This window comes from Mesoplodon bidens (genome assembly GCF_964165515.1).
Source record: "Mesoplodon bidens genome assembly, chromosome: 3".
Taxonomy (NCBI): domain Eukaryota; kingdom Metazoa; phylum Chordata; class Mammalia; order Artiodactyla; family Ziphiidae; genus Mesoplodon; species Mesoplodon bidens.
The window spans coordinates 33,102,380-33,127,380 of NC_138178.1; the positions used below are offsets into that span (position 1 = coordinate 33,102,380).

At 51.0% G+C, this 25,001-nt stretch overlaps 1 protein-coding gene across 9 annotated transcripts in view; it reads left to right on the plus strand.

The window, feature by feature from the left end:
* Nucleotides 1–25,001, plus strand: part of FAH (fumarylacetoacetate hydrolase) — a 37,458-nt gene continuing 12,457 nt past the window's right edge. For 5 of the 9 annotated variants that reach the window (XR_014015274.1, XM_081227313.1, XM_081227311.1 and 2 more), the window contains exons 1-11: nucleotides 1–186; nucleotides 4,409–4,519; nucleotides 5,676–5,797; nucleotides 6,286–6,335; nucleotides 6,947–7,037; nucleotides 13,891–13,988; nucleotides 14,079–14,131; nucleotides 18,588–18,687; nucleotides 19,451–19,581; nucleotides 21,433–21,508; nucleotides 23,624–23,670. Coding sequence is in view for 8 of the 9 variants with exons in the window: in XM_081227313.1 (XP_081083439.1) it covers nucleotides 106–186; nucleotides 4,409–4,519; nucleotides 5,676–5,797; nucleotides 6,286–6,335; nucleotides 6,947–7,037; nucleotides 13,891–13,988; nucleotides 14,079–14,131; nucleotides 18,588–18,687; nucleotides 19,451–19,581; nucleotides 21,433–21,508; nucleotides 23,624–23,670 (960 nt within the window). In the remaining variant the exon portion in view is untranslated. Of the gene's footprint in view, nucleotides 187–615; nucleotides 740–765; nucleotides 1,215–4,408; nucleotides 4,520–5,675; nucleotides 5,798–6,285; nucleotides 6,336–6,946; nucleotides 7,038–13,890; nucleotides 13,989–14,078; nucleotides 14,132–18,587; nucleotides 18,688–19,450; nucleotides 19,582–21,432; nucleotides 21,509–23,623; nucleotides 23,671–25,001 lie in introns of those variants that run through there. The other 4 variants (XM_081227317.1, XM_081227315.1, XM_081227316.1 and 1 more) reach the window with 4 other exon arrangements.

Consider the following 25,001-nt stretch of genomic DNA (forward strand, 5'->3'; position numbering starts at 1 on the left):
GGCGGAGCCCGCAGGAGGCGTGACCCTGCCTGACCACCTCTGCGAATCCAGTCCTGCTGGCCGCGCGCAGCCCGCAGCCCGCCACCCTGCTCCGTGCCCACCAGCATGTCTTTCGTCCCAGTGGCCGAGGATTCCGACTTCCCCATCCACAACCTGCCCTACGGCGTCTTCTCCACCAAAGGCAACGTGAGCTGCAGCGCTCGGCTTCCGGGCGCGGGGAGGGAGGGCTTCCCCTCCGCCCGGGACCCCCACGCCACCTTCCTGCTCCGCCCCGGGCCTCAGCCCAGCCCTGCCACCTCCGCCAGCACCCGACGGAGCAGGACGTCGGGCCCGTCGTTTCCCTGCTGGACGCCTCTCGCGAAGACCCCCGGTGTCATTTGGGGCCTAACGAGCGGTGCCTCGCATTCTCCTCCCTGGGGAGTGCGATGGGAGGTGGGGTGGAGGCAAGGGCCTTTTTTCTTTGGAGGGGCCGATCATGGAGAGTACTTGTGGGTTCACATCCCTCCTGGTAGCTTTCTAGATGTGCAAGTTATTGAAATTCTCAGCCTCAGTTTCTGCAGGTTTGTGTGAGAATTAAATGCAAAATGAAACGATACATATGAGTCTCCCTTTCAGGTAGGCAGAGCAAGTTCTCTCATTACAGAGGAGTTGAAGCACAGTCATGCTGCCTACTCCGAAGTCATTTGGCTTTGTTGTCTTCCCCCAAGGCACCACGTTGTGACCGGTTGTTTTCTCCCAGGTTAGCCTCTAACCCTAGAACTCGGGAAATATTAACTGACCCGGTATTTTCAGTAGCTCGGAGGGATGAGTGCCTTTGCTGATCAGAAGAAGCCCTTTTGGGCAGAGAAATGAAATTTCACTTAGTAAGTGTAGTCTGATTGGCAGAAAGAAATCTTTGAAAACTGGGGGTTTATCAACAAATATATAAGAAGGTCCCTGGGTGGGGAAAGCAGATTCCCCTGGATTTATTCATGGTATTTTGGGCTTAGCTTTCTGCTCCCAACTTTAAAGGTAAACTCCTGATTCATCGAAGCCCAGAATCTGCTTGCGCCCAAGTGTTCGGGAACTGTTTGCTAAATGGAGTTCCTGGCAGTTAGCCCCTTCCTGGAAACTGGGTTTCCTGACCCCATGGCAAAAAATGCCTAGGTCTAGAAGATTCAACATGTGGTTTCACAACTGCCTGACCTGGCCAGTTGTTGCAAGGATGCAAAAAGGTAACACTCAGTCCCCTGGAGGGCCGCAAATACAAATAAGAGACATGTTAAACCTTAACCTGCGTTAGCCAAGTGCACTCTGCTGGCGAGCCCTCCCCTGCACTCCTCTGACACTTTGTCCTCAACTGTGTGTCCTCAACCTTCACTCTACAAATCCATTAGGCAGAAGCCTTTGGTGGTGGTGGTGGGGGGTGCTCTGACTTGGTCTCCCAGAAGACTCTGGAATGAATGCCCCTTAGGGTATGGCTAGTGGCTTTCAGACTCCATGCCCCAGCAGTTCCACATTAGAATGTGCAAGGACAGCCACTAGGGAGGTTCACTGCCCTCTGACAAGAGTGCTGGGGGTTGGTTGTGGGCCCCCTGGGCATTGCAGAAGGCTGAGGGCCTTCAAGTGGAACAAGCTGTGTCTGAAGCTATGGCTGCAGGCACTGGGCATTCCAAAGGTAATGGCTGCCTCTCCAGGCTGACCTAGTCGCCGGGGCACAGCCTCTCTCTCCTCCATGCCAGTGGCCAGCCATGCACAATTTGGGTGGAACAATAGTGAATTAATCCGGCTTTCATTTTAGTCATTCTTTTATTCAGTGAATGCTTATGAACCCCAACTCTGGGCCAGATTCTGGGCTGGGAGTTGGGGATCAAAGGCACACGGGACACCCTCCCTCCATCTTGGGTTGCTCATGGACTAGTAGAGCAGACCCTGGCTCTCTCTGTGAAGACAGGGACCGTGGCTTCTGAGAAACAGACGCTGCAGTAATCTGGAGCTGACGGCCAAGGTGCTCAAGTCCCGTGGTTCGGGCCCTGCCTCTGCCTCCAGACCCTCTGCTCTCTCCAGCCAGACTGGCTGCCTTTCAGTTTCTGAAACATTTTTTAAAATATTTATTTATTTACTATGGCTGCACTGGGTCTTAGATGCAGCACTGGGGATCTTTTAGTTGCAGCAAACTCTTCGTTGCAGCATGTGGAATCTAGTTCCTCAACCAGGGATCGAACCCAGGCCCCCTGCATTGGGGGCGCAGAGTCTTAACTGCTGGACCACCACGGAAGTCCCAGTTTCTGGAACTTTCTAAGAGCAGTTTCCTGCCTCAGGACCTTCGCACATATTGTTCTTTCCATCTGGAATACTCTTTTTTCCTACTCTATGTATGCCTGATTTCTTCTCGCTCTTCTGGGCCCAGCTTAAATGTCACCTCCTCAGGGCTGGCCCCTAAGCACCCTCACTGAACGAGCTCACCACTGAACTCCAGCCACAGTTATCGTCTGTCACCTCACCGTGTGCTTCCTTTTGCTTCTGGAGGGGGGGAACCATGTCTCTCCTCTATCGTCAGTGCTTCTGCAGCCTTAGTATACTGCTGGGATGAAGTGGATGCTCCATAAATTTTTTTGTCTGGGTGAATGTCTGCCCTGTGTCTGGTCTGGTGATAAGAGATTTACAGATGTTAATTAATTGAATTCTTACTACAAACTTGCTGTTGTGCTACTGTCCCCATTTTACAGATGAGGAAACTGAGGCTCAGAGAGGCTAAGAGTTCTGCTCCAGGTCTCACAGCCAGTAAGAGGCAGATTTGGGGTTCCACCCCACAGCTGTGAGCTCCCAAACCCCATCCTTTTCCCTCTGTCAAGCTGGGAGGTGGGTAAAGCTTTCCTTTGGACAACATTCTATCGGATATGACCAAATGTTATAAAGCAGAGGCAATGCACACGCATTCTCTTAAAGTTAAACATAGGATATCTCTTACTAATTGTCTCCTCAGGTTATACATGGGAACCTGAGGCCCTCAGAGGACCAGGGACTTGTCCAAAATGATAAGATGGTGAATGACAGAGTAGGCAGGACCCCAGGGATCGGAAGTCTAACACTGAAGAAAATAACTCCCAACAGTTAAAGTAGAGGGACTCACCCTCTCAGCTCCTCATGTCTAGGTCTAGAAGATTCAACATATGGTTTCACAATTGCCAGGGTTTGAAACACAAGGGCAGCTTCTCGCCATTGCTTGCCGCCGAGGAGGCAGGCAGCCACACTTTTGATTAGGTCTCTGATGTTGCTCAGTGGCCTTGGCTCCTTCCTGCAGCTTGGTGTGGGGGCCAGGGTCAGAGAAGTGGCCCAGGGGTCTGCCTGCATATCCCTTAAGTGGGCAGCCGCTGGGGTCCAGGTGGCCCAGCTCATTGCCCAGGGAGATGAGGCCCAGGGAGCTGGGAATGAGGACCAGCCTCTCCAGGCAGCTTCCTCATGGGCAGGGTCTGCCTGGGGCCTCAGGGCCAGGTGAGGGTGTGGCTCCGGTCTACCCCTGTGCACGGAGGGATAGCCATCTTCTCTCAGCCCCCTGAAATGAGCAGCCACCGGAGATAAGGCCAGCCAGTAGCCCCACCTCTAAACTCCCTGGAACTGAAATGGCAAAGCTGGTGGTTCAGGAGAGCTAGAAGCTCAGCTCAGGACAGAGCTTTAGGAGGTCCAAGTCTGCAGACATGCTCTCAAGTTCCTTGTTGATGAGCAGATTTCAGGGCCATGTGGACAGAGGTCAGGCTTTGCCAAATATTTGCGACATTGTCACACTCAGGGCTGAAGCTGGGATTTGATGGTGCAGAAAGGAACTTTTCCTGCATGCTCTGAGCAGTCTGGCTTCATGCTCCCTGGTGACCCGAGCTCTGCTCTGTTTGAGCCATAACAGAGCTCATTAGTCCAAGCCCCTGGCCCTCAGCACTGTGCCTGGGACACGCTCTGCTGTGCAGAGGAATTGCCCCCAAGGGAAGGCCTAGGTTAAACCTGAGAAATAATCCAGTTGCCTGGTGAGGTGGTGAGCTCTTCATCACCAGAGGCTTTTAAGCAACACCTGAGAAACTTTGCTGGGGACTTTGCCTGGATAAGGGGCTTGGACTAGGCCTCTTTCAACTTACCCACTCCAAGGGGTGTTTGATTTATTTTCCATTCAGGAAACACAGATTCTTTTCCCTTCTTGTCCTAGAGGCAGACATGGCACCAGGTTCTTCCCGGACAGAGATCACAGGGTCAATTTCTGCGCTTTGAGAGGCAAAGGGAGCTGGGGTACGGTGCTAAGGATCCAGTTCCTCAGTCCCTCTCCATAGAGGGCCATGTAAAGACAAAAGCCATGGGCTCGTAAACAGACAGACTTGCTGTGTAAGTGAGCCAAGCCTGTCTGAGGCTTTGCCCAGTGCTGACCATGCCCCCTTCCTCCCAGCCAAGACCAAGGATCGGCGTGGCGATTGGTGACCAGATCCTAGACCTCAGTGTCATTAAGCACCTCTTCACTGGGCCTGTCCTCTCCCAACACCAGGATGTCTTTGATCAGGTAGGACATTGTGACATGGCTCGTCCTGGATCTCAGTGGCCTTTGTTGCAAATGCCACTAAGAAAATGCCCTTTGCCTTCCGTTTCTGATAGAGGTAGTGCCTTGAGGGCTCAGAGATTTTACTCGGGTAAGGTTGGGGGGTGGCTGTGAGACAGACAGGCTGGCAGGAGGCAGCCTTGGGACAGCGCAGGGTGGGTTCCTGGGTGAGAAGAGTGTCAGTCCCTCCACAGTCCTAGGCCCTCCCCAGTTGTCTCTGAGATGATGTTCTCCAATAACTGGTTCATTTCCTCATCTTAAGCTGGTTGAGTCTCTGCTTGTTCCAGGCTGGTGCTGGGCCCTCCGAGGGAGGGAGCCATGAGCCCTGCCCTCCAGGTTTGATTCCAGCCTGGGAAGAATGGACAGCTTGCCCCAAGTGCCCTCTGTGTTGCCACCACTTTAGGAGTCAGCCTGAAGGATACGTACATGAGTGATGGACGTGAATTTACTTCCCTGTAGACGGTCCAGTGCTTTGGTGTGCATCCTCCCTCCCGTTCCATGGAAGGAAGGTGATATGTATTGAGTACCTCCTATGTGTCAGGAGTTTTACCCACATCTCTTGTTCAATTCTCACGATGACCCTCTGGCGTAGGAATGGAATCCTCATTAGATGGATGAGGGTCTAATCTGAAACGGGACACAATTCTCCCAGCTCACATGGCTACAAGGATTGGAGCTGGGGTTGGAACTCTGGCCTTGAGAATCCACAAGTGCTTTTTCTGCTACACTTCACTGGCTCAGAAACCTCTTCTTAACTTATGTGAAGGGGATTGGTGTAGACTTCAGTACCCCTGCGGACCGGAGGTCCCCCCTGGAGGAACACAGCCATCTTCACTGCAGGCGGGGCCAAGCTTAACCAGGCAGCTGTCCCAGATAGGAGCTCCCAGGCTTTGCCAATTGCAAGTCCATGAGGGGATGAAGCCCCATCAGGAAAGATGACACATCTCCCCAGCTCGATGAACAGATGACAGAACTAAGAACCGAAGTCCAGAGAGTTTGAACTGGGATAAGTGACAGGGGATCCAGAAAGCTGGCCAGGCTCGCTCCTGTCAGTAGGAGGGGTAGCACAAGGGGCTTTCCCATGTGTGATCTTCTTTCTTCCTCCGCATCTTGGTCCTAGCCAACTCTCAACAGCTTCATGGGCCTGGGTCAGGCTGCCTGGAAGGAGGCAAGAGGATTGTTGCAGAACCTGCTGTCCGCCAGCCAAGCCAGGCTCAGAGATGACACGGAGCTTCGGAAGCGGTGAGGGGCCCGTGGACCATGGTGGGTGGGGAGGAGGGGACCTGGCTTGTCGGAAGAGGACGGTGTGGTCGTCGGGGACATTCTGAGTCACGGGTTGGCTGCCTTGGCCTCATCCAGCCCCAACCTGGGCTGCATTTTGGTGAGAGGGCTCTGGGCCAAATGGGATTACGCCTCTGCCTGGACTGGGGTGTCCAGGCCATGCCTGGCCCACCAGCCCACTCCCTTGTTCACTCAGCCATTCCTCTTCAGCATCATTTGTGTCCTTGTCTGGTTTCCAAACAAGGGGTAATTTAGCCCATTGCCTAGAGTGGAACATAGAAGCGAGGGAGAGGCAACTTGTCTTTAGTGGGTGGATGCCCATCCTGGGGTGGCCCCAGGCCAGTCTGGAAGTGCTCGCTGGAGATTGTGAGCAGGACTTGGACCATGATCTAGGCTGAGCCTGTGAATGACCAAAGCTTGACCTGGAAGCCCCTTGTTCTGTGTTTCAGTGCATTCACCTCCCAGGCTTCCGCCACAGTGCATCTTCCGGCCACCATAGGTGAGTCCAGTCTCTTTACCAGGATGCACACGGAGCAGCTGGCTGCTCGGGCAGGCACAGCTTGAGCAAAGGCCTGGCGAGCGGAGCCCGTGGGTGGGAGGGGTGTCTGCCACTCTTTTGCAAATTCCATTGTCTGTTTCAGGAAGCCTTGGCTCCTTGTTTCTTTTTCGTTTCTCAATTGGGAGTTCTCAAAACGAATTTTTAATTTTTTTATTGTTTTTATTTTTTATTTTTTTTGCGGTACGCGGGCCTCTCACTGTTGTGGCCTCTCCCGTTGCGGAGCACAGGCTCCGGACGCGCAGGCTCAGCGGCCATGGCTCACGGGCCCAGCCGCTCCGCGGCATGTGGGATCTTCCCGGACCGGGGCATGAACCAGTGTCCCCTGCATCGGCAGGCGGACTCTGAACCACTGCGCCACCAGGGAAGCCCAAAACGAATTTTTAGTGAGGCGAATTTGTGTCGCATGTCGGGCTTGCATGTCGGGCTTGCTCTCCCTGCCCCTTCCGCTCACCCCTCCTTGTTCTCCTGCTCCGACCCCCGCTTGGAACTGGCCCCTCTCTGACCTGCGGAATCCAGGTCACTGACAGCATCTCCCGACCTTTCCCCCGCAGGCGACTACACGGACTTCTATTCCTCTCGGCACCACGCCACCAACGTCGGAGTCATGTTTAGGGGCACGGAGAACCCGTTGATGCCCAATTGGTATGTTCTGGACCAGTGTGTGGCTAAGTTCCAAGTCTGTCTTTACGTGCCCGGCAGCGTGTTGTCCCAGGAGCTGCCAAGTCCTCTCAGGTTAAGGAAACCCGGGAGGAAAACTAACAATGACCATGATGTCACCACTTCTGGAAACAGTGGCCTCAGACTCTGGTCCTCCTCTCCCCTCAGCCCTGGACCCGCTGTGGGATCATGGGGACTTCCCTTAAGCCCTTTCATCTAGAGAACACGGGTTGGAATTAGATCCTGACTCACTAACATCCTTCCAGATCCTTTTGTTTGTAAGCTGTGAATTATGGTTCTATTGACAAGTCTTCCATGCCAGCATTCTCCATACTTAGACTCTTCTGATGGATGAGAATCCTCAAGTGTGCCCAGTGCTGCGTTTTCTCAAAGTGTGGTCAGCTCGAAATGGGGGCTGCATGTATTTATTTGATCCTCATTGGGGTTCTTTGGGGTCGCCAAGGCTATGACTGACAACCCCATTTCACAGGAAGGGAAACAGACTTAAAGAAGGAGCAACTTGCCTGAGGACAAACAGGGCTAAAGGCTGTCTCCTAACTCCCAGGTCAAAGCCATTGCCGGAGCCTAGAACGCAGAGCCAAGATCCTTGCCCTTTGCTGTGTGTTGTCCTCTAGATGTGACGGTTATTCAGAGCAGAGTGGCAGGCACACGCCCCAGGCCAAGTGCCCTGGGCCACACACGGTCACTGGGGTGGACAGAGACTTTCCCCTCTTTTAGTGGGTGTTTCAGACAAGCTGTGCCAGAAGGGGCTGCGTCTGTCAGAACCAAGAGGAAGAAGGGGGAAGAGAGTGGGTTACGACCCAGAGAAGTTAAGCAACCAGGCCAAGGTTGCAGAACAAGGCCAGGGTGCATCTAGGACTGCAGGAGGCCAATGAGTCAAGATTCTGGCTCTATGCATGGTCCAGGCCAAGTGGGGGAGTCTCAGCCCATTTCCTTCTGCAGGATAACAGCAAACAGGCTTTCTCAATGTTTGATGCAAAGCAGTCGGCGGCTGTGCCTTTTTTACTTTATGCATATATCCTTTATTATAAAGGTAATATATGCTTGCTGTGATTAACCGAAACAGAAAATACATAAAATACTAAAGTAAAACACTAGAAATTTAAAATGTGCATACCATTGGACCCACAGTCTTACTTTCATGCATCTATCCTACAGAAATGATGTTTGTATTCAAGGGCAAAGATGTTTACCAGCAATCTTTCTAAGGACCCAAAGCTGGAAGCAATCTGAATGGTTATTGGTGGAGGACTAGTTGAAAAATCATGGTCTGTTCACAATATGAAATGTTTTATAGCTGTTGAAAGAAAGATTTAGGATCAAAAGTCATGTGCATGATATATATATATATATTTTTTTTAATAGATTTATTTTATTTATTTATTTATTTTTGGCTGCGTTGGGTCTTTGTTGCTGTGCATGGGCTTTTCTCTGGTTGTGGCAAGAGGAGGCTACTCTTCATTGCAGTGCGCAGGCTTCTCACTGCGGTGGCTTCTCTTGTTGCAGAGCACGGGCTCTAGGTGCGCAGGCTTCAGTAGTTGTGGCATGCGGGCTCAGTAGTTGTGGCTCGCGGGCTCTAGAGCACAGGCTCAGTAGTTGTAGCTCATGGGCTTAGTTGCTCTGCTGCATGTGGGATCTTCCCGGACCAGGGCTGAAACCCGTGTCCCCTGCATTGGCAGGTGGATTCTTAACCACTGCGCCACCAGGGAAGCCCCACTTGCATGATATATGAAGTGAAGGTATTGTGTAAAGTGAGTTCTCATTTTTATAAAAAGACAAAGAAAAATATATGTACATTCATACTGTATTAGTTTCTTGTGGTGGCTATAACCAATTACCACAAACTTGGTAGCTTAAAGCAACACAGGTATATTCTCTCACAGTTCTGGAAGTCAGAAGTTTGAAATCAGCCTCACCAGGCCAAAGTTAAGGTGTCGGCAGGGCTGGTTCCTCTGGGAGGCTCTAGGGGAAGAATCCATTTCCTTGTGTTTTTCAGCTTCCAGGGGCTGCCCACGTTCCTTGACTTGGGACCCCTGCCTCAATAACTCCAACCTCTTGGTTCTGTTACCCCCCAGGGTTCTTGGCCTTCCCCAAGCAATAGAAATTGACTAGAGGCCAGACAAGTAATTCAGGCAAGGCTTTATTGGGGCCCCTGCTGCAGTGGGGGGAGCAAGAACAAACAACAGGCTCCCTTGCTTGCTCGCTCCCCGAGGGGGGCAAGCTTGTTCCTTATATGGGTATGTCCAGGGGTCAGGCCAGGGGGGTGGCTTAGGTGTTTTGCCCACCCCTTAGGTGGTGTTGTGTGCAGGGGGCATGCTCAGTACCCTGCTTTTGCTCCCGACACCCTGTTTTTGCCCCAGGCTCTTCAGAAGTGGCAGTTGGGTTTTTTTTGGTCTCTTTGTATCTTTTGGGTCCAGCATTTGCCCCAACTGCACATGCACGCAGTTATTTTTAGTCCCATACAGTTTCTTTGTATTTTGTTGCTCGTGGGGAGGTGTGTCCATGTGCAAGGATTGAGGCACTGCAGCAAAGGGTCCCAGGTCCCAGCCTGTCTCAGTTCCATCTGCAATTGTCCTAATTCCTTCTTTGACCTTCTTGCCTCCCCTTTATAAGGACCCTTATGATTACATTTAGGGACCACCTGGATGATTCAGAATAATCTCTACCATCCCAAGATCATTGACTTAATCACATCTGCAAGTCTCCTTTGCTATAGAAAGTAACATCTACAGGTTCCAGGGAGTAGGACCTGAATATCTTTTTTGTTTTTGGGGCCGTGCCTCATGACTTGTGGGATCTCAGTTCCCTGACCAGGGATCAAACCCACTCCCCCCTGCATTGGAAGCATGGAGTCTTAACCACTGGACCATGAGGGAAGTCCCAGGACCTTGGTATCTTTTGAGAGGCTATTATTGAGCCTCACACACACACGTGCACACTCATACATGTACACACACATACCTACACATATACACACACTCATACATACACATACACACACACACACGCACACATTTGCATAGACTGCAATGAGCGTAGAGAAAGGTCCAGAATAATAGATTCCAGACCAACTTTACTTCCTTCAGGGGAGTGGCTGGATGGGGAGAGCTGACTAACTTCTGTGCTGTTTGAATCATTACCTGTAATGTAATTGCACGCAGTTGTATTTTATAACTTAAGCCAATAAGGGGAGCAAAGGGGGAGAAGAGGGAAACCCCCAGCCCACTCCCCAGAGGAGGCCATTACTCTGAATGGTGGCTGGCCCATCGCCTTCACCTCTCCAGGTTACGGGTGCGCACACACACACACGCACACGCACAGCCACATACACGTTTCATTTCTTTAGTTAACAAAACGAGACCATGCTGACTGACATTTGCGTTTTTCACTTTAATATGTCATTGACATTGCTCCGTGTAAATAAACTTAAATCTACCTCAGTCTTTACGAAAATAGATTTTTTTTGATTAGGTAATATAAGGCAAATGCATGGTAAATTGCCGTTTTATCTAACAAGATGCGAAAAACACTAGACAGTGGTAAAAGTGTATAGAACTACCAAGGGACAGTAAATTCCAGGTGGTGGCCCCCTCTGGGGTGGGGTCAGGAGGGGTGGGAAGCAGAGGGAAGGGACCGGGAGGGCTACGAAGGGGGTGTTATTATTATTTTTTGGTGTTTTTGGCCACGCGGTACATGGGATCTTAGTTCCCAGACCAGGGATCTAACCCATGCCCCCTGCAGTGGAAGCGCGGAGTCTTAACCACTGAACCGCCAGGGAGGTCCTTATGAAGGGGGCGTTTTTAATTGGCTTAGAAAGCCTGTTGGTGCTGTGTGGTTATTTGTCTTATTATATCTTTTTGTATATCATAAATATTGCAAAATACATTTTCAAACATTTAAAAAACTAAAAGCTACAAAAAATCATCAATGCATGTACATAGTCCGGAATTCCAGAGGAGTTTATGGGTAAACAGGGGGAACAAAGCAAGGTTCTCCCACCCTGTCCTTCATCCTCCTTCCTTTCTCTGAAGGCAAAACTGTTATCAGCTGCTTAGAGATTCTTTCACAGATATTCTTCTACACAGTCAGTGCTCTCTTATTAATTGGAAAGACTGTTTTGTGCTGAATAGAAATTAACCCTTTGTTGTAATGCGGTGCAACTCTTTTCTCCCAATGTGGCATCTTTTTACTTTATTTGCTGTCTTTCTTGATGCAGAAATTTTACCTTTCTATAAAGTCAAACATGTCAATCATTTCCTTCGTGGCATTTACTTTTATGTCGTGGTCAGGCTTTCTCCACCCCAGGAATTTGAAGATTTGGGAGGTATTTTTTCCTAGTACTTCTTAGAGCCTTACTCTGCATAAATTCTGATCTGTAATCCACTGGGGATTTCCTTTGGTGTGTGATGTGAGGTGTGGGTCTGTATTCGTTTCCTGGGCTGCCGTAACAAACTGCCATACGCTGGGTGGCTTAAAACCACAGAAATGTATTATCTCGCAGTTCTGAAGGCCGCAGGTCTGGAATCTAGGTTTTGGCAGGGCCTCACTCCCTCTGGAGGCTCCAGGGGACAAGCCATCTCCCTGCTTGTCCAGCTCTGGTGGCTGCAGGCCATCCTTCCTGGGCAGCATTACTGCAGACTCTGCCTCTGTCTACACAGAGCCTTCGCCTCTTCTCTGTGTTTCCTCTTGTGTCTCTTAAGAAGGACACTTGTCACTGGATCTAGGGCCCACCTGGCTAATCCAGGATGACCTCATCTCAAGATCCTTAACTTAAACCCTTTTTCCAAATAAGGTCGAGTTCGCATTTTCTAGGGGTCAGGACGTACACATACTTCCAGGGAACCATATTCTACCCATTACAGGATCTAACTTATCTTGTTATGCAAAAACGTTTTTCACCTTTTATGTATTATGTTCTTTGTTTTAACCAGCTTGTTCAATTGGTCTGTTCCTAGCAGTACAGTACCGTACCGTAAATCACCTTATGATGGTGTTTCGATACTTGGGAGTTGTTTCCTCTTTCATTTCCTCTCCCATATTTCTGTCTTATAAACAGAGCCCTTGACAGTGTTCCTGTGCTCTGGGTGGCTCTCCCGCTCCAAGCTTTATGATCTAGTCCCGGGGTCCCGTTGTAGTAGGTAGGGAGGGGCTACAGGGGAAGCAGCGGAACTTTGTGGTGGGAGAGATCCAGGTTTGAATTCCAATGCCAGCACTTCACACGGGGTCACCTCGGCCAAGCCTTGGATGCTCCTGAGCCTGAGTTTGCTCAGCGCTGTCCCATTACGCCTACCGTGCAGGGCTATTGTGAGGAGGGCATGAAAAGGGAAACAACAGGAAAGCACCCCATGTGATGCTGCGTATTCTAAGTGCAGAGTACGTACACAGTAACCATTTCAGTTATTCTGCGTGTATTTGCATCAGCACCATATTGATGCTGGAGACAAGGATGGGAGGAAATCATACTTTTTCCCACTGCTTAAGTACCTTTTGCTTTTTAAAAAAATGTAAATTGCACATAACATAAAATTTACCATCTTAAGCATTTTTAAGTGCGCAGTTCAGTGGCATTAGTACATTCATATTGTTGTGCAGCCATCACCACCATGCATCTCCACAAGCTTTTCATCTTTTCAAACTGTATCTCTGGACCCACTCAAGAATAACTCCCCGTTTCCACCCCCCGCCCCACCACCACCTTCTACTTTCTGTCTCTATGAATTTGACTCCTCTAAGTACCTCATGTAAGTGGAATCAGGCAGTATTTGTCCTTTGGTGTCTGGCTCATTTCACTAGCACAGTGTCCTTAAGCTTCACCCGTGGTGTAGCCTGTGTCATTATTTCCATTCTTTTTAATGCTGAGCAATATTCCATTGTATGTATAGACCTCATTCTTGCTTATCTATTTATCTATTGCTGGACACTTGGGAGTACCTTTCGATATTTGAACCATGTATATATGTTGACTCCCTTTCTTTTTTTTTTAACTTTTTATTTTATATTGGAGTATAGCTGATTAACAATGTTGTGAAAGTTTCAGGTGCACAGCAAAGCGACTCAGCCATACATATACATGTATCCATTCTCCCCCAGACTCCCCTCCCATCCAGGCTGCCACTTAACATTGAGCGGAGTTCCCTGTGCTATACAGTAGGTCCTTGTTGGTTATCCATTTTAAAGCTCTCTTTTTCTCATCCACTTTTTTTTTTAATATTTATGTATTTATTTGGTTGCGCTGGGTCCTAGTTGCTGCAAGTGGGCTCCTTAGTTGCGGCACGTGGGCTCCTTGGTTGCGGCACGTGGGCTCCTTCGTTGTGGCATGTAACTCTTAGTTGCAGCATGCATGTGGGATCTAGGTCCCTGACCAGGGACCAAGCCTGGGCCCCCTGCATTGGGAGTGTGGAGTCTTAACCACTGCTTCACTAGGGAAGCCCCTGGTTATCCATTTTAAATATGGCAGTGTATACATGTTGATTCCAAACTCCCTGACTATTCCTTCTCCCTTTCATTTTTTTTTTTTTTTTTTTTTTTTTTCTTTTTGCGGTGTGCGGGCCTCTCACTGTTGTGGCCTCTCCCGTTGCGGAGCACAGGCTCCGGATGCGCAGGCCCACCGGCCATGGCTCACGGGCCCAGCCGCTCCGTGGCATATGGGATCCTCCCAGACCGGGGCACGAACCCGTATCCCCTGCATCGGCAGGCGGACTCTCAACCACTGCGCCACCAGGGAGGCCCTTCCCTTTCATTTTTAATTTGAAAACATTTTGAAATTTACTTTGCACGTGTAACAGTGTTGATGCTTTCTCTCTCCTTCCTTCCTCAGGCTGCACTTACCAGTGGGCTACCATGGCCGTGCTTCCTCCGTCGTGGTGTCTGGCACCCCAATCCGCAGGCCCATGGGACAGATGAGACCCGATGACTGTAAGTACCCTGCCGCACTCCGCTCTGTGTCCCCGCACCCTGAGTTCCATGCCCGGCACTCACTAGCCTCTCTTCCTGGTATGATTCCAGCTAAGCCTCCTGTGTATGGTTCCTGCAAACTCTTGGACTTCGAGTTGGAAATGGTAAGCCATGTCTTGGTGTTTTATTGGCGTAGGGTCTGTATAAACACTAGGGCAGGAGAGCTCCCTGGGATGGCCGCCCTGGACGACAGGCCGTTCCCCCATCTCAGCCACGTTAATGGCAGTCCTGGGTCCCCACTTGGCCATCCTCATTATTCACTGATTCCATATTTGAAAATTCACCTACTCACTAACAGTTCGTTCGTAACCTCCAAATCAATACTAGTGGGAGCTTTTGGGGGTCACCTGAGGGCATGCACAGCGTGGCAAAAAATTTGAGTCTCCCGATGTGCATGTCCCCATCTGAGGTTGAACAAGGCCCTGCTCTGCCGTTGTGTCTCAGCTCTCATTCTGCAAACAAGTGTCCTTTTTACTTTCTATTCAGTGCCACGTTATTTTTCCATTTTTGCGCTTTTCATTGAGGTGCTAGCTAGTGTTCCCAAGCACAAGAAAGTTGTGATGTGCACCCTGTAGAAAACGTGTGTGCTAGATAAGCTGCCCTGGGGCCTGATAGTGCCTGTGCCTTGAGTTCATGTTCATGAATCAACCACATACAGGCAGACCTTGTCTTACTGCACTTTGCTACATTGCACTTCACAGATATTGTGTTTTTACAAATTGAAGGTTCGTGGCAACCCTGCATCGAGCAAAGTCTGCCGGTGCCATTTTTCCAACAGGGTTTGCTCACTTTGTGTCTCTGTGTCACATTTTGGTAATTCTCATAATATTTCTTTTCTTGTTTTTTTTAAAATAAATTTATTTTATTTATTTATTTTTGGCTGCGTTGGGTCTTCGTTGCTGTGCGCGGGCTTTCTCTAGTTGTGGTGAGTGGGGGCTACTCTTCGTTGTGGTGCGCAGGCTTCTCATTTCGGTGGCTTCTCTTGTTGCAGAGCACGGGCTCTAGGCGTGTGGCTTCAGTAGTTGTGGCACATGGGCTCAGTAGTTGTGGCTCTCCAGCTCTAGAGCGCAGGCTCAGTGGTTGTGGCACACGGGCTTAGTTGCTCCGCGGCATGTGGGATCTTCCCGGACCAGGGCTCGAACCCATGTCCCCTGCATTGGCAGGCGGATTCTTAACCACTGCACCACCAGGGAAGTCCCCTCTCTTAATATTTCAAACTTTTTTGGGTTTTTTTGGCCATGCCACGCGGCATGTGGGATCTCAGTTCCCCAACCAGGGATCAAACCCACGCCCCCCTGCAGTGGAAACACAGAGTCTTAACCACTGGACTGCCAGGGAAGTCCCAATATTTCAAACTTTTTCATCATTATTGTATTCGTTATGGTGATCTGTGATTGGTGATCATTGATGTCACTACTATGACTTGCTGAAGGCTCAGATGATGGTTAGCATTTTTTAGCCGTAAATTATTTTTTAATTAAGGTATGTATATTGATGGTTAAACCTAATGCTAGTGCACACTTAATAGACTATAGTATAGTGTAAACATAACTTTTTTTTTTTTGGAGTTTCAGTTGATTTTTGAATTTTTTTTCTAAAGTTCTTTTTTTTAACTTTTTATTTTATACTGGAGTATAGTTGATGAACAATGTTGTGTTAGTTTCAGGTGTACAGCAGAGGGATTCAGTTATACGTATACATGTATCTATTCTTTTTCAAATTCTTTTCCCATTTAGGTTGTTCCATAATATCAAGCAGAGTTCCCTGTGCTATACAGTAGGTCGTTGTTGGTTATCCATTTTACATATAGCAGTGTGTGCATGTCAATCCCAAACTCCCTGACTATCCCTCCCCCCAACCCCCAACCTTCCCTCCTGGTAACCATAAGTTCGTTCTCTGAGTCTGTGAGTCTGTTTCTGTTTTGTAAATAAGTTCATTTGTATCATTTCCTTTTAGATTGCGCATATAAGCGATTTTATACGATATTTCTCTCTCTCTCTGACTTCACTCAGTATGACAATCTCTAGGTCCATCCATGTTGCTGCAAATGGCATTATTTCATAAACATAACTAACTTTTATAAACACTGGGAAACCAAAAAAATTTAGTGTGACTCGCTTTACTGAGATCTTTGCTTAATTGCGGTGGTCTGGCACCAAACCTGAAATATGACCAAGGTAGGCCTGTATATGAAACCAGCGGTCCTTAAACAGAAGCACACACAAAGCAAGGTTATATGCTGATTTGTTGATGTGAATGTTGTGACTAGAGGCTGGCAGGAACTTAACCCCGTATTTCCCCTAGAAGCGATATACCTGTATTTGCTAACTCGGTGTTTCTAATGACTTTATAGAATATAATTATTACCAATAACAAGAATCAACTACATCAGCCTCATTGCACTTGTGGCTGGACCTGCACAACCTCAGAACTGTGGTTATTTCAGGGCTGTGCATTTTTTTAAATTAAACTTATTTTAAGATCATTGTAGACTCACATGCAGGTGTAAGAAACAGTACTGAGAGCTCCAGAATCCTTCACACACTCTCCCCCAGTTTACGTAACATCCTGCACAGCAAGATTGCCATCTCACAGCCAGATGTTGACATCAATCCAGTTGGTTCCCTCACCCCAAGGACCCCTCATGCTGCAGGGCTGTGCATTCTGAGAGGGACACTGAATTCCAGGAAACTCCCAAGGTCAAGGGACCAGGAAAGAGATGGGAAGGAAGAGCTGAACTGGAGGGGAGGATCTCAGGACACCGGCAGTGTCTTCAGTCTCTGCCGGGTCATCGGATGCTGGGTAGCGGAGCCAGGCCAGGGCAGGGAGGTGCGGGCAGGCCATGGAGGGGGCTTCTCAAAGTCAGCACTCAGGGCTTCAGGTGATGCTCACAGAGTGTCTCCTCGTGCAGGTGGAGGGAAGCGGCTGCGGAGTCTGCTGGTAGGGCTGGGGGCCTGGGAATCTAGGTTGATTGGAGGCAGGCTGGACCTCCCTGTAGTTCCAGCCCTGCCTTGTGATTTCTTTGGGTTCTGTCCAGAGGAGGGGAACAAGTGGGCACTAGTCCCCTCATCCCAGCAGGGCGTTACCGGCCAGCCCTCTGCCCTCTGATGCCTTTGTGAGGCTGCCCCGTGAACCCTAAGAGGAGGTCTCCCAACCCCGATCCCCCAGAGCAGGGCCCCCTGGTTGGGGGCCAGGGTCTTCTCTCTGGGGGAACGGAGGACTCTGCAGAGAGATGCTTCACCTGTGTTGGTTCCTGTTTCGGTGGGGCAGGGTGGTGGTGGAAGGGATGGGCATGATATGGCCCAGGGTTTTTGGCGTCCTTAATTAATAGAAATTGACTAGAGGCAGACAAATTAAGGCAAGGCTTTATTGGGGCCCCTGCTGCTGCAGAAGGGGACAGCGAGAACAAACAACAGTTTCCCTTGCTCCCTGAGCCGGGGCGGTGGGGGGAGGGGGGGGCGGGGCGAGCTTGTTCCTTATCTGGGGTGAGGGTAGGGGTGTGTCCAGGGGTTGGGCCAGAGGGTTGTCTTAGGTGGTCTGCCCACCCTTTAGGTGGTGGTGTGTGCAGGGGGCATGCGCAGTACCCTGCTTTTGTTCCCAACACCGGTTTTGCTCCCAGCTCTTCAGAAATGGCACTTGGGTTTTTCGGTCTTTTGTATCTTGTTGTCCATAATTTGCCCCACCTGCGCATGCACGCAGTCATTTTTAGTCCTATATAGTTTCTTTGCGTTTTGTTGCTCAAGGAGAGGTTTGTCCAGGTGCAAGCACTGCAGCACAGGGTCCCAGGTCCCATATGGTCTCAGGCAGAGGAAAAATAGAAAGTCATAGTGTGGAGAAACAGTAACGGGTAGGGAGCACAGATAATCTTGATGATGGTGGTAAGATTCTCTATAAGATGGCATCTTTTTTTTTTTTTTTTTTTTTAGAATCTTGACAAAAATTTGCAACATTTAAATACTGTCACAGAATGAATATAACTGCAGCCTAGGTCGTGCAAATGTCATAGCTGATTTTGTGTGCTTTTGACAGTTATCTTCTCAATTTTGCCCCCCAATGATGTCTATATATTCTCTTGTTTCCTGGATGTTGTGCTGATGATGCTTTCCTCTGAGACGGTGGGTGATGGGTTGGGGTGTGGGGTACACCCTGGCAGGCTCTCTTTGCTGCATCACACAGGCCTTCTGATTTTTTGTGACACGAATACAAACCCTGATATTTTCATTTTTCACAAGCCTGGTGTAGCTGTCAAATCTTAAAATGCAGAGCACGGTATTGGGTGAAGGGGAAAGGGCAGAGGCGTGGAGTGGGCTGAAGGAGGGAAAGGGGGTGCCTTGGTGATCGGGGCCATGAGTGGGGGCCCTGGGTGGGCACTGGCACGCAGCTGCTCACCATGTCCCCGGGGTAGCCGTCTGTCTGCTTGGGTGCCGGTCATGGCATAGAAACAGTGGATTCGTACACAACGGTCCAGCTCCCTAGCCGGGGTTTGGAAATGCCTGGCCTTTACCCTCCAGGCAAGTGACCTGGGGCAGCCAGATTCTCATCAACCTTTCCCCTTGTCAGGCTTTCTTTGTAGGCCCTGGGAACAAACTTGGAGAGCCGATCCCCATTTCTAAGGCCCATGAGCACATTTTTGGAATGGTCCTTATGAACGACTGGAGTGGTAATTACGGGATGTCGGGCGTCCTGGTGTTGAGTTTCCTGTGTGCACTCTGCTCTGGGTGAAGGCTGGGTATTGGGGAAGCCATGGATGGTCTCCTGGGTCTGGTGCCGGTGAAAGTGGCTGAGAGCACAGGCTTGGGTATCAAACAGACTTCTCAGCTCTGAGCTCTTGGCCAGTGACTTCACCTCTCTGAGCTCCAGTTTTCTTGTAAGTTGAACAGGGACAAGGCTGATGTCACAGCTCGGATGTTTGAGCAATTTTGTGCCAGGCCCAGGGCTGAATATGTCACATGGACTCTCCTGCCAGATCCCTACGAGACACTGATTATATCACTATTCCTATTTTACACGGGTAAAGAATGAGGCACAGGGACCACTTCAGCTCGTTGCTGAGCTAAGATTTCAAACAGAGCCGCCCCGTTTCTGAGCCCATCTCAACCCCTCTGCCATTTGTAGGAGGACAGTGGTGCCGTGAATCTCAGCAAGTGTTGCCTCCCAGTGTGAGGATGAGCTTCCAACCCCTTCAAGGGGAAGTATCCTGCCTGCCCTTTGGTCATCCTTCTCTTTGCTGCAGCCTGGCACAGTGACCTCAGAGGACCTCTGTCCTTGGTCCTGGGGCAGCCAGCCTGGTTGGGGCCAGAGCACGGGGGTTGGGGAGGGCTGTGCTGAGTGTCTCTGTGCTCCTTGGTCAAGGGAAGGCGGGGGGAGCCTTGCCGCGGGGCCCGGTCAGCCTTTGTAAGCCCTGCTCGGCCCTTCTTCTGTAGCTCGAGACATTCAGAAGTGGGAGTACGTCCCTCTTGGGCCTTTCCTCGGGAAGAGTTTTGGAACCACCATCTCTCCGTGGGTGGTGCCCATGGATGCCCTCATGCCCTTTGCTGTGCCCAACCCGGAGCAGGTAAGCACGCCCTCTGCAAGAAGTCCAGGCCCCTCTGCCTCCAAGCTGTTTGCCCAGCAGGCATGGAGAGGGTCTGGAGGATGCCCATGTGCTGGGGGTCCTGGTTGTGGGCACCTCCAGGCAGGCATGGCACTAATCATTCTGCCTTGTGCTTTCCCTGCCCCCCTGCACAGTTCTTGAGGAGAACATGGAATTTTGTAACCTTTAGAATCCTCTAAGGCCGGGAACTGGCCAGTTGGCAGGAAAAGGGGTCCCTTCCAGTATCACCACATTGTACAACTTTCCAGGTCAACAAGTTGTGTTCTGTGTGATGGCGCCCCCTGGAGCCCAACTGATAGAATGCAGCGTAGAGTCAGATAGCAAGGCGTCCGTCCTGGTCCTGAGCCTCGTGTTCCCCGAGCCTCCTGTCCCTGCACCACTGTCCAGGCCCGTCTCACAATCCTAGCCCTTATTCCTCAGCCTGTCGCAGTCTGGCCGCTGCTCCCACCCCATCAGCACCGGTGGTCTCACCAAAGTGCCCAGTGACCTTGGTCAGTGCCGGGGCCTTGTGCCCTCTTCAATGTGGACCCGTTGGTGGCCCCCTACTCTTCCTAGGCACTCTCTCCCCCTGGCTTTTGGCATGTGACCTGTCCTGGTTCTCCTGTATCTCCTAGAGTCCTGCGATGCTCCAGCCGACTCCGTCCTCCACATGGGGGCAGCCCTAGCTGAGCTCTGAGCCTTGCCCTTCCCCCGGTCCCGTTCCCCCTCGCCTGAACATCTCGCCTTGCTCACACGTGGCTCCTGGACACCTCTCAGCCTTCCTGTCATCCCGTGGAGCTGTGCTCCAACACTTGGAGCCTTTCCCCACAGGCCGGTGCCTCGTGAAGCCCCTGTGCGGCTCTCACCCTGTCCCCTTGCTCCCTCCTCTACCGCTCCTGCCACAGCATCTCCCTCCCCATCATTTTCAGTCTCAGGGACTTGTCTCTTCGGTCTTTGGTGAGGCCCGCCCTCCCGGGACCGCCTGGCCTGCCGTCACACCCCCTGGTCATCTCCTCCAGGCTCCATCCCTGGTCCAGATCTCTGTTCACAGGCACTGCTGCTCCCTTGCTGGAGACCTCTGGGCTCTGTCTACCTTCATGCCAGCCCTTCCCAAATACCCTTTACGTGCAACCTTCACGATCCTTGCCACTTCTGAACGATTATTTAGTAAATGCTTTTCTTTAAAACAGCTTCCATCTGAAAACTCTCATAATGTATTTAGAAAAGGAACTTTATGTCCCTATCCGCATTACTAGCCACCAAATTAATCATAAAGAGAAACACATAACTATTAGAATAAAATCACCCCGCATTGTCGCATGGCCCACTAGTGATGCAGGTACATGTTGCTCTTTGGGAAAACACTGCTTTTGGCCAAAGTGCAGACCTTCTGGCCTGGCTACCAAAGCTGCCTACACACTGAGTCCAGCACTAGAAGGGCTGAGCGCCTCTGCCGGCCGCCCCTGCCTTCTGCCTTCCCTTTCTGTTGGCCTGGCCTCTCCCTGCAGGCCTGGCTTTGTTCCCGCATCTCTGGCCTTCCCACTGTCCGCTTCCCACGGTCCCCCTTCCCCAGCGCTCCCCTCCCTGGCTTTCTGGGTCCTCTCTCTGCCTTTGACCTGCCGATGCCCCTCCCTCGGCTGCTTTTCCCAGAGTCCAGCACACATGACCACCCTCGTCCCCCAGTGTCCAGGGACACAGTGCTGGGCCCTGGAGAGGGGACACCCCTTCTCCCTCAGGTTCTCTCTGCCAGCTGCTCTGCTGGGCTGTGGGGCTCAGCCTGGGCCAGCTCGGTCCGCTGGCCCAGCCCCTCTGTGCTGTGCTCTGCCCTCACAGGACCCCAAGCCCCTGCCCTATCTCCGCCACGACCAGCCCTACACGTTCGACATCAACCTCTCTGTCACCCTGAAAGGTACTGTCGTGGGGTCGAAGGGTGTGTCCAGCAGCTGGGTGGACCCCTGTGCCCACGTGCCATTGCCCAGGTGGCTGCTGAAGCTTCTGAAGGGGGGAGGTGATGGGGTGCCACCTGCTGCAGACTGGGAGACACGTGGGGATCTTGTAAAGAACAGGAAGGGACATCCTTATGCTCATTGCGAGCCGCACGGGGCCCACGTGGCCTTAGCCCCATAGCACCGGGCCCTCAGCTGTTAGGGCCAGAAACCGTGGAGTCTGGGACCTCCACCCTCCACTTGAATCCCCTCTCCAGCCTCTCCAACCAAAGTCTGCCGAGCCTCTGCTCACACGCCACTGCCAACCCCTCACCCTTGGGTGGCATGTTTTGTCCAGTGCCCGTTTGAAAGCCTGTCCTCGTGGGCCTGGCTCTGTCCTCTGGGACCACACGGAGCCAGCACACCTAGCCCCCGGGTCCTGCTCTCCGTCAGCCCTGAGAGCCTCGCAGCAGGGCCCGCGTCCCCCTGAGGCTGCCCGGCTGGGCTGAGGTAACAGGCCAGTGGAGCAGTAGTAAGAGAGAGCCGGGCTCTGCAGGCCACGGCTGGGGTTCGAGTCTCCGTTCCGCCCCCGCCCAGTGGTGGGACTTTGGACAAGTTACTGAATCCGTCTGTGCCAGTTTGTCGTCTGGAAAGTGGGATAATGGTGGTATCGACTTCAAGGTGTAATTGTGAGCGGTAAGCAAGTCGATTCACATCAGGGTCTAGAACAGCACCTGCACCTGGCTAGAATCAGGTGTCACTTTCCGATCCTGATGGGGGCCCTTGGCGCTGGGAGAGGGCTAGTCTGGGGGATGCACACAGACCTCCTGGGCCACACTCTGGCCAATCTCTTTTCTTCCTAGATCTCTCTCCTCTTTTTGTCCTGTTTATATACCCCAGGCTCTGCTGTGGCTCTCTCACTGCAGCTTCCAGGGTCTCCATCCTTCACGGAGGTGATTCTGGCAGCAGAATCCTCGGGAGGAGGATGCTCCACGCAAGAAAGGGCTCCTAGGAAGAGCCTCATAGCCGCCAGAGCGCCCCTGGAAAACTGTGCTGGTCCCACACTTTCACGTTATCAATTGGGAAAGTGAGGCTCAGAGAGGAAAAGGGATTCACCCCGAGTCATTTAACCGGCCGATGAAAAGGCTGAGACTACAGCCAAATGTCATAAGCTCTAGGCTGGTGTCCTCCTACCCACAGATGCCTCTTTGGAGCTCATTTCTGTCTTGTTTTCATCCTGACCATCTGGAAACATCCAGGGGAGTGCACTGTCGGAGAAAGGGACAAGATTATCAAGAAGCTGCAGTGCCCAGAGATGTAGAAAGACCTGGAAGAGGGAGGACCGAGTGCAGGGATGGCTTCCAAGACCCTTCCCCACACCAGTCCTGAATGTGCAGTTCTGATGTTCTGAGTTGGGGTCTGGGTGAAGCAGGCCTGGGGGACCCTGACCTTCCATGGGGCCGATGAGCACACCTGTTCTGTGCAACCTCAGAAAGGAAGACAGGGCCAGGGGAGGAAGGCCAGTCCTCGGGCAGTAGAAGAGCTTTCTGATTATTAGCACTCTTCAGAAATGGTACAGCAATGGCCTGGTACCTTGTGTGTAGTAGGTGTGTAATTGTTTAATAAGTATTGTTGAAATAGTAGCACATTATCCATCACGGGAGGAGTTGGGCAGGGGACAGATGGCCTCAGCTGTCCAAAGGGCTCTGGGGGGCATGGCAAGTCAGTTTCAACTTGTACACTGTCTCCAGTTGATCAGCTTCCAGGAGCATCGTGTTAAGGGGGGTTCTGAGGCTACCTCTGATCTCAGAGGATACCAGTACTGTGATCAATTTGTGCTGTTTGCCGTGGGTGTGGGAGGAGGAAGTGGTGTCTTGTGTGCATCTCTTTGCCATCCGTGGACTAGATCCTTTCTGTGGACGGCTCCCAGCTCTGATATCCTATGAGCTCATTGGTTCATGGACTTTTTAGGTAGAATCACATTAGACAATGGGAAGCTTAAACCACAAAACAGTTTCCCCTACAAGGTGGGTTCCTCCCTCCTTGATGAATAGAATTAGGTCTCTTTGTCAATGTTACTTGTCTTGTCTACCCAACAGGAGAAGGAATGAACCAAGCAGCTGCCATATGCAGGTCCAATTTTAAGGTAAGCTTTGAAGTTAGGCAAACTGCTTTTTGGAAGTGAGGCAGACCTTTCTTCCTGGGAGGACCAGGGGAATAGCATCCATTTTGGGCTATGATGATGGGTCAGCATGTGGACCTAGAGCTTCCGTGGCCCTGTTTCTTTCCAAAGAGGCCAGGAGGACACAGAGACCCCTCCAGATGGAGGCTGCATGGACACGGCCAGTGCTTTTCCTGGCGAATAATAGATATTCCTCTAAGGGGCTAGTCCCTGACATCTCCTGTCTTGCCAGGGGCTGGGTTGATCAGAGTGACTTATTTTTTTTAAGTGAACTTTTAATTGAAGCATAACACATAAATATGAAAATGCACACATTATAAGTGTACAGCTCAATGAATTCTCACAAAACGACATCCCTGTGCAACCAGCACCCAGATCAAGAAATGGGAAACCTCCAGGACCTCAGCTGTCCCCTGGGCCCCCTTCCAGGCACATCAGCACTCTCCCCGTCAGGTGTAAACTTTCTCCTGACTTCTGTTACCCTACATTCATTTTGTCTGTTTTTTAAATTTTATAAACACAGAGTCATATGGTCTATGCTCTTCTCTTCCTGGCTTCTTTTGTTTTAACATGATGTTTCTGAGATTCAACCATGTTGCAGCTTGCAGTGACAGTTCCTGATTCTTGCCTGTTGTGTCGTGTTCACAGTATAAATGTTCCACAATGGACTTTTCCATTCTGCTCTTGATGGACATTTGGGTTGTTTCCATTTTTTTTTTTTTTTTTTTCGGTACGCGGGCCTCTCACGGTTGTGGCCTCTCCCGTTGCGGAGCACAGGCTCCGGACGCGCAGGCTCAGCGGCCATGGCTCACGGGCCCAGCCGCTCCGCGGCATGTGGGATCTTCCCGGACCGGGGCACGAACCCGTGTCCCCTGCATCGGCAGGCGGACTCCCAACCACTGCGCCACCAGGGAAGCCCCTGTTTCCATTTTTTTTGGGGGGGAGAGTTACTGTGAACATTCTAGTCCAAGTCTTTTGGTGCATGTATGTGCGCATGTCTGTTGGGTGGATATCCAGGAAGAGAATTGCTGGGTCATAGAGGATATATATCCATACTCAGCTGAGGGGTACTTCCAAACACTTTTCCAAAGGGCTTGTTCCAATTTATACTCACACGAGCAACATGTAAGCGTTTTGGCTGCTCCACATCCAAGTCAACACGTGATGTCTCCAGCCTTTTCATTTCCGCCTTTCTGGGGGATTGTGATTTCCGTTTGCATCTCCCTAAAGACTGATGCAGGGCTTCCCTGGTGGCGCAGTGGTTGAGAGTGCGCCTGCCGATGCAGGGGACGCGG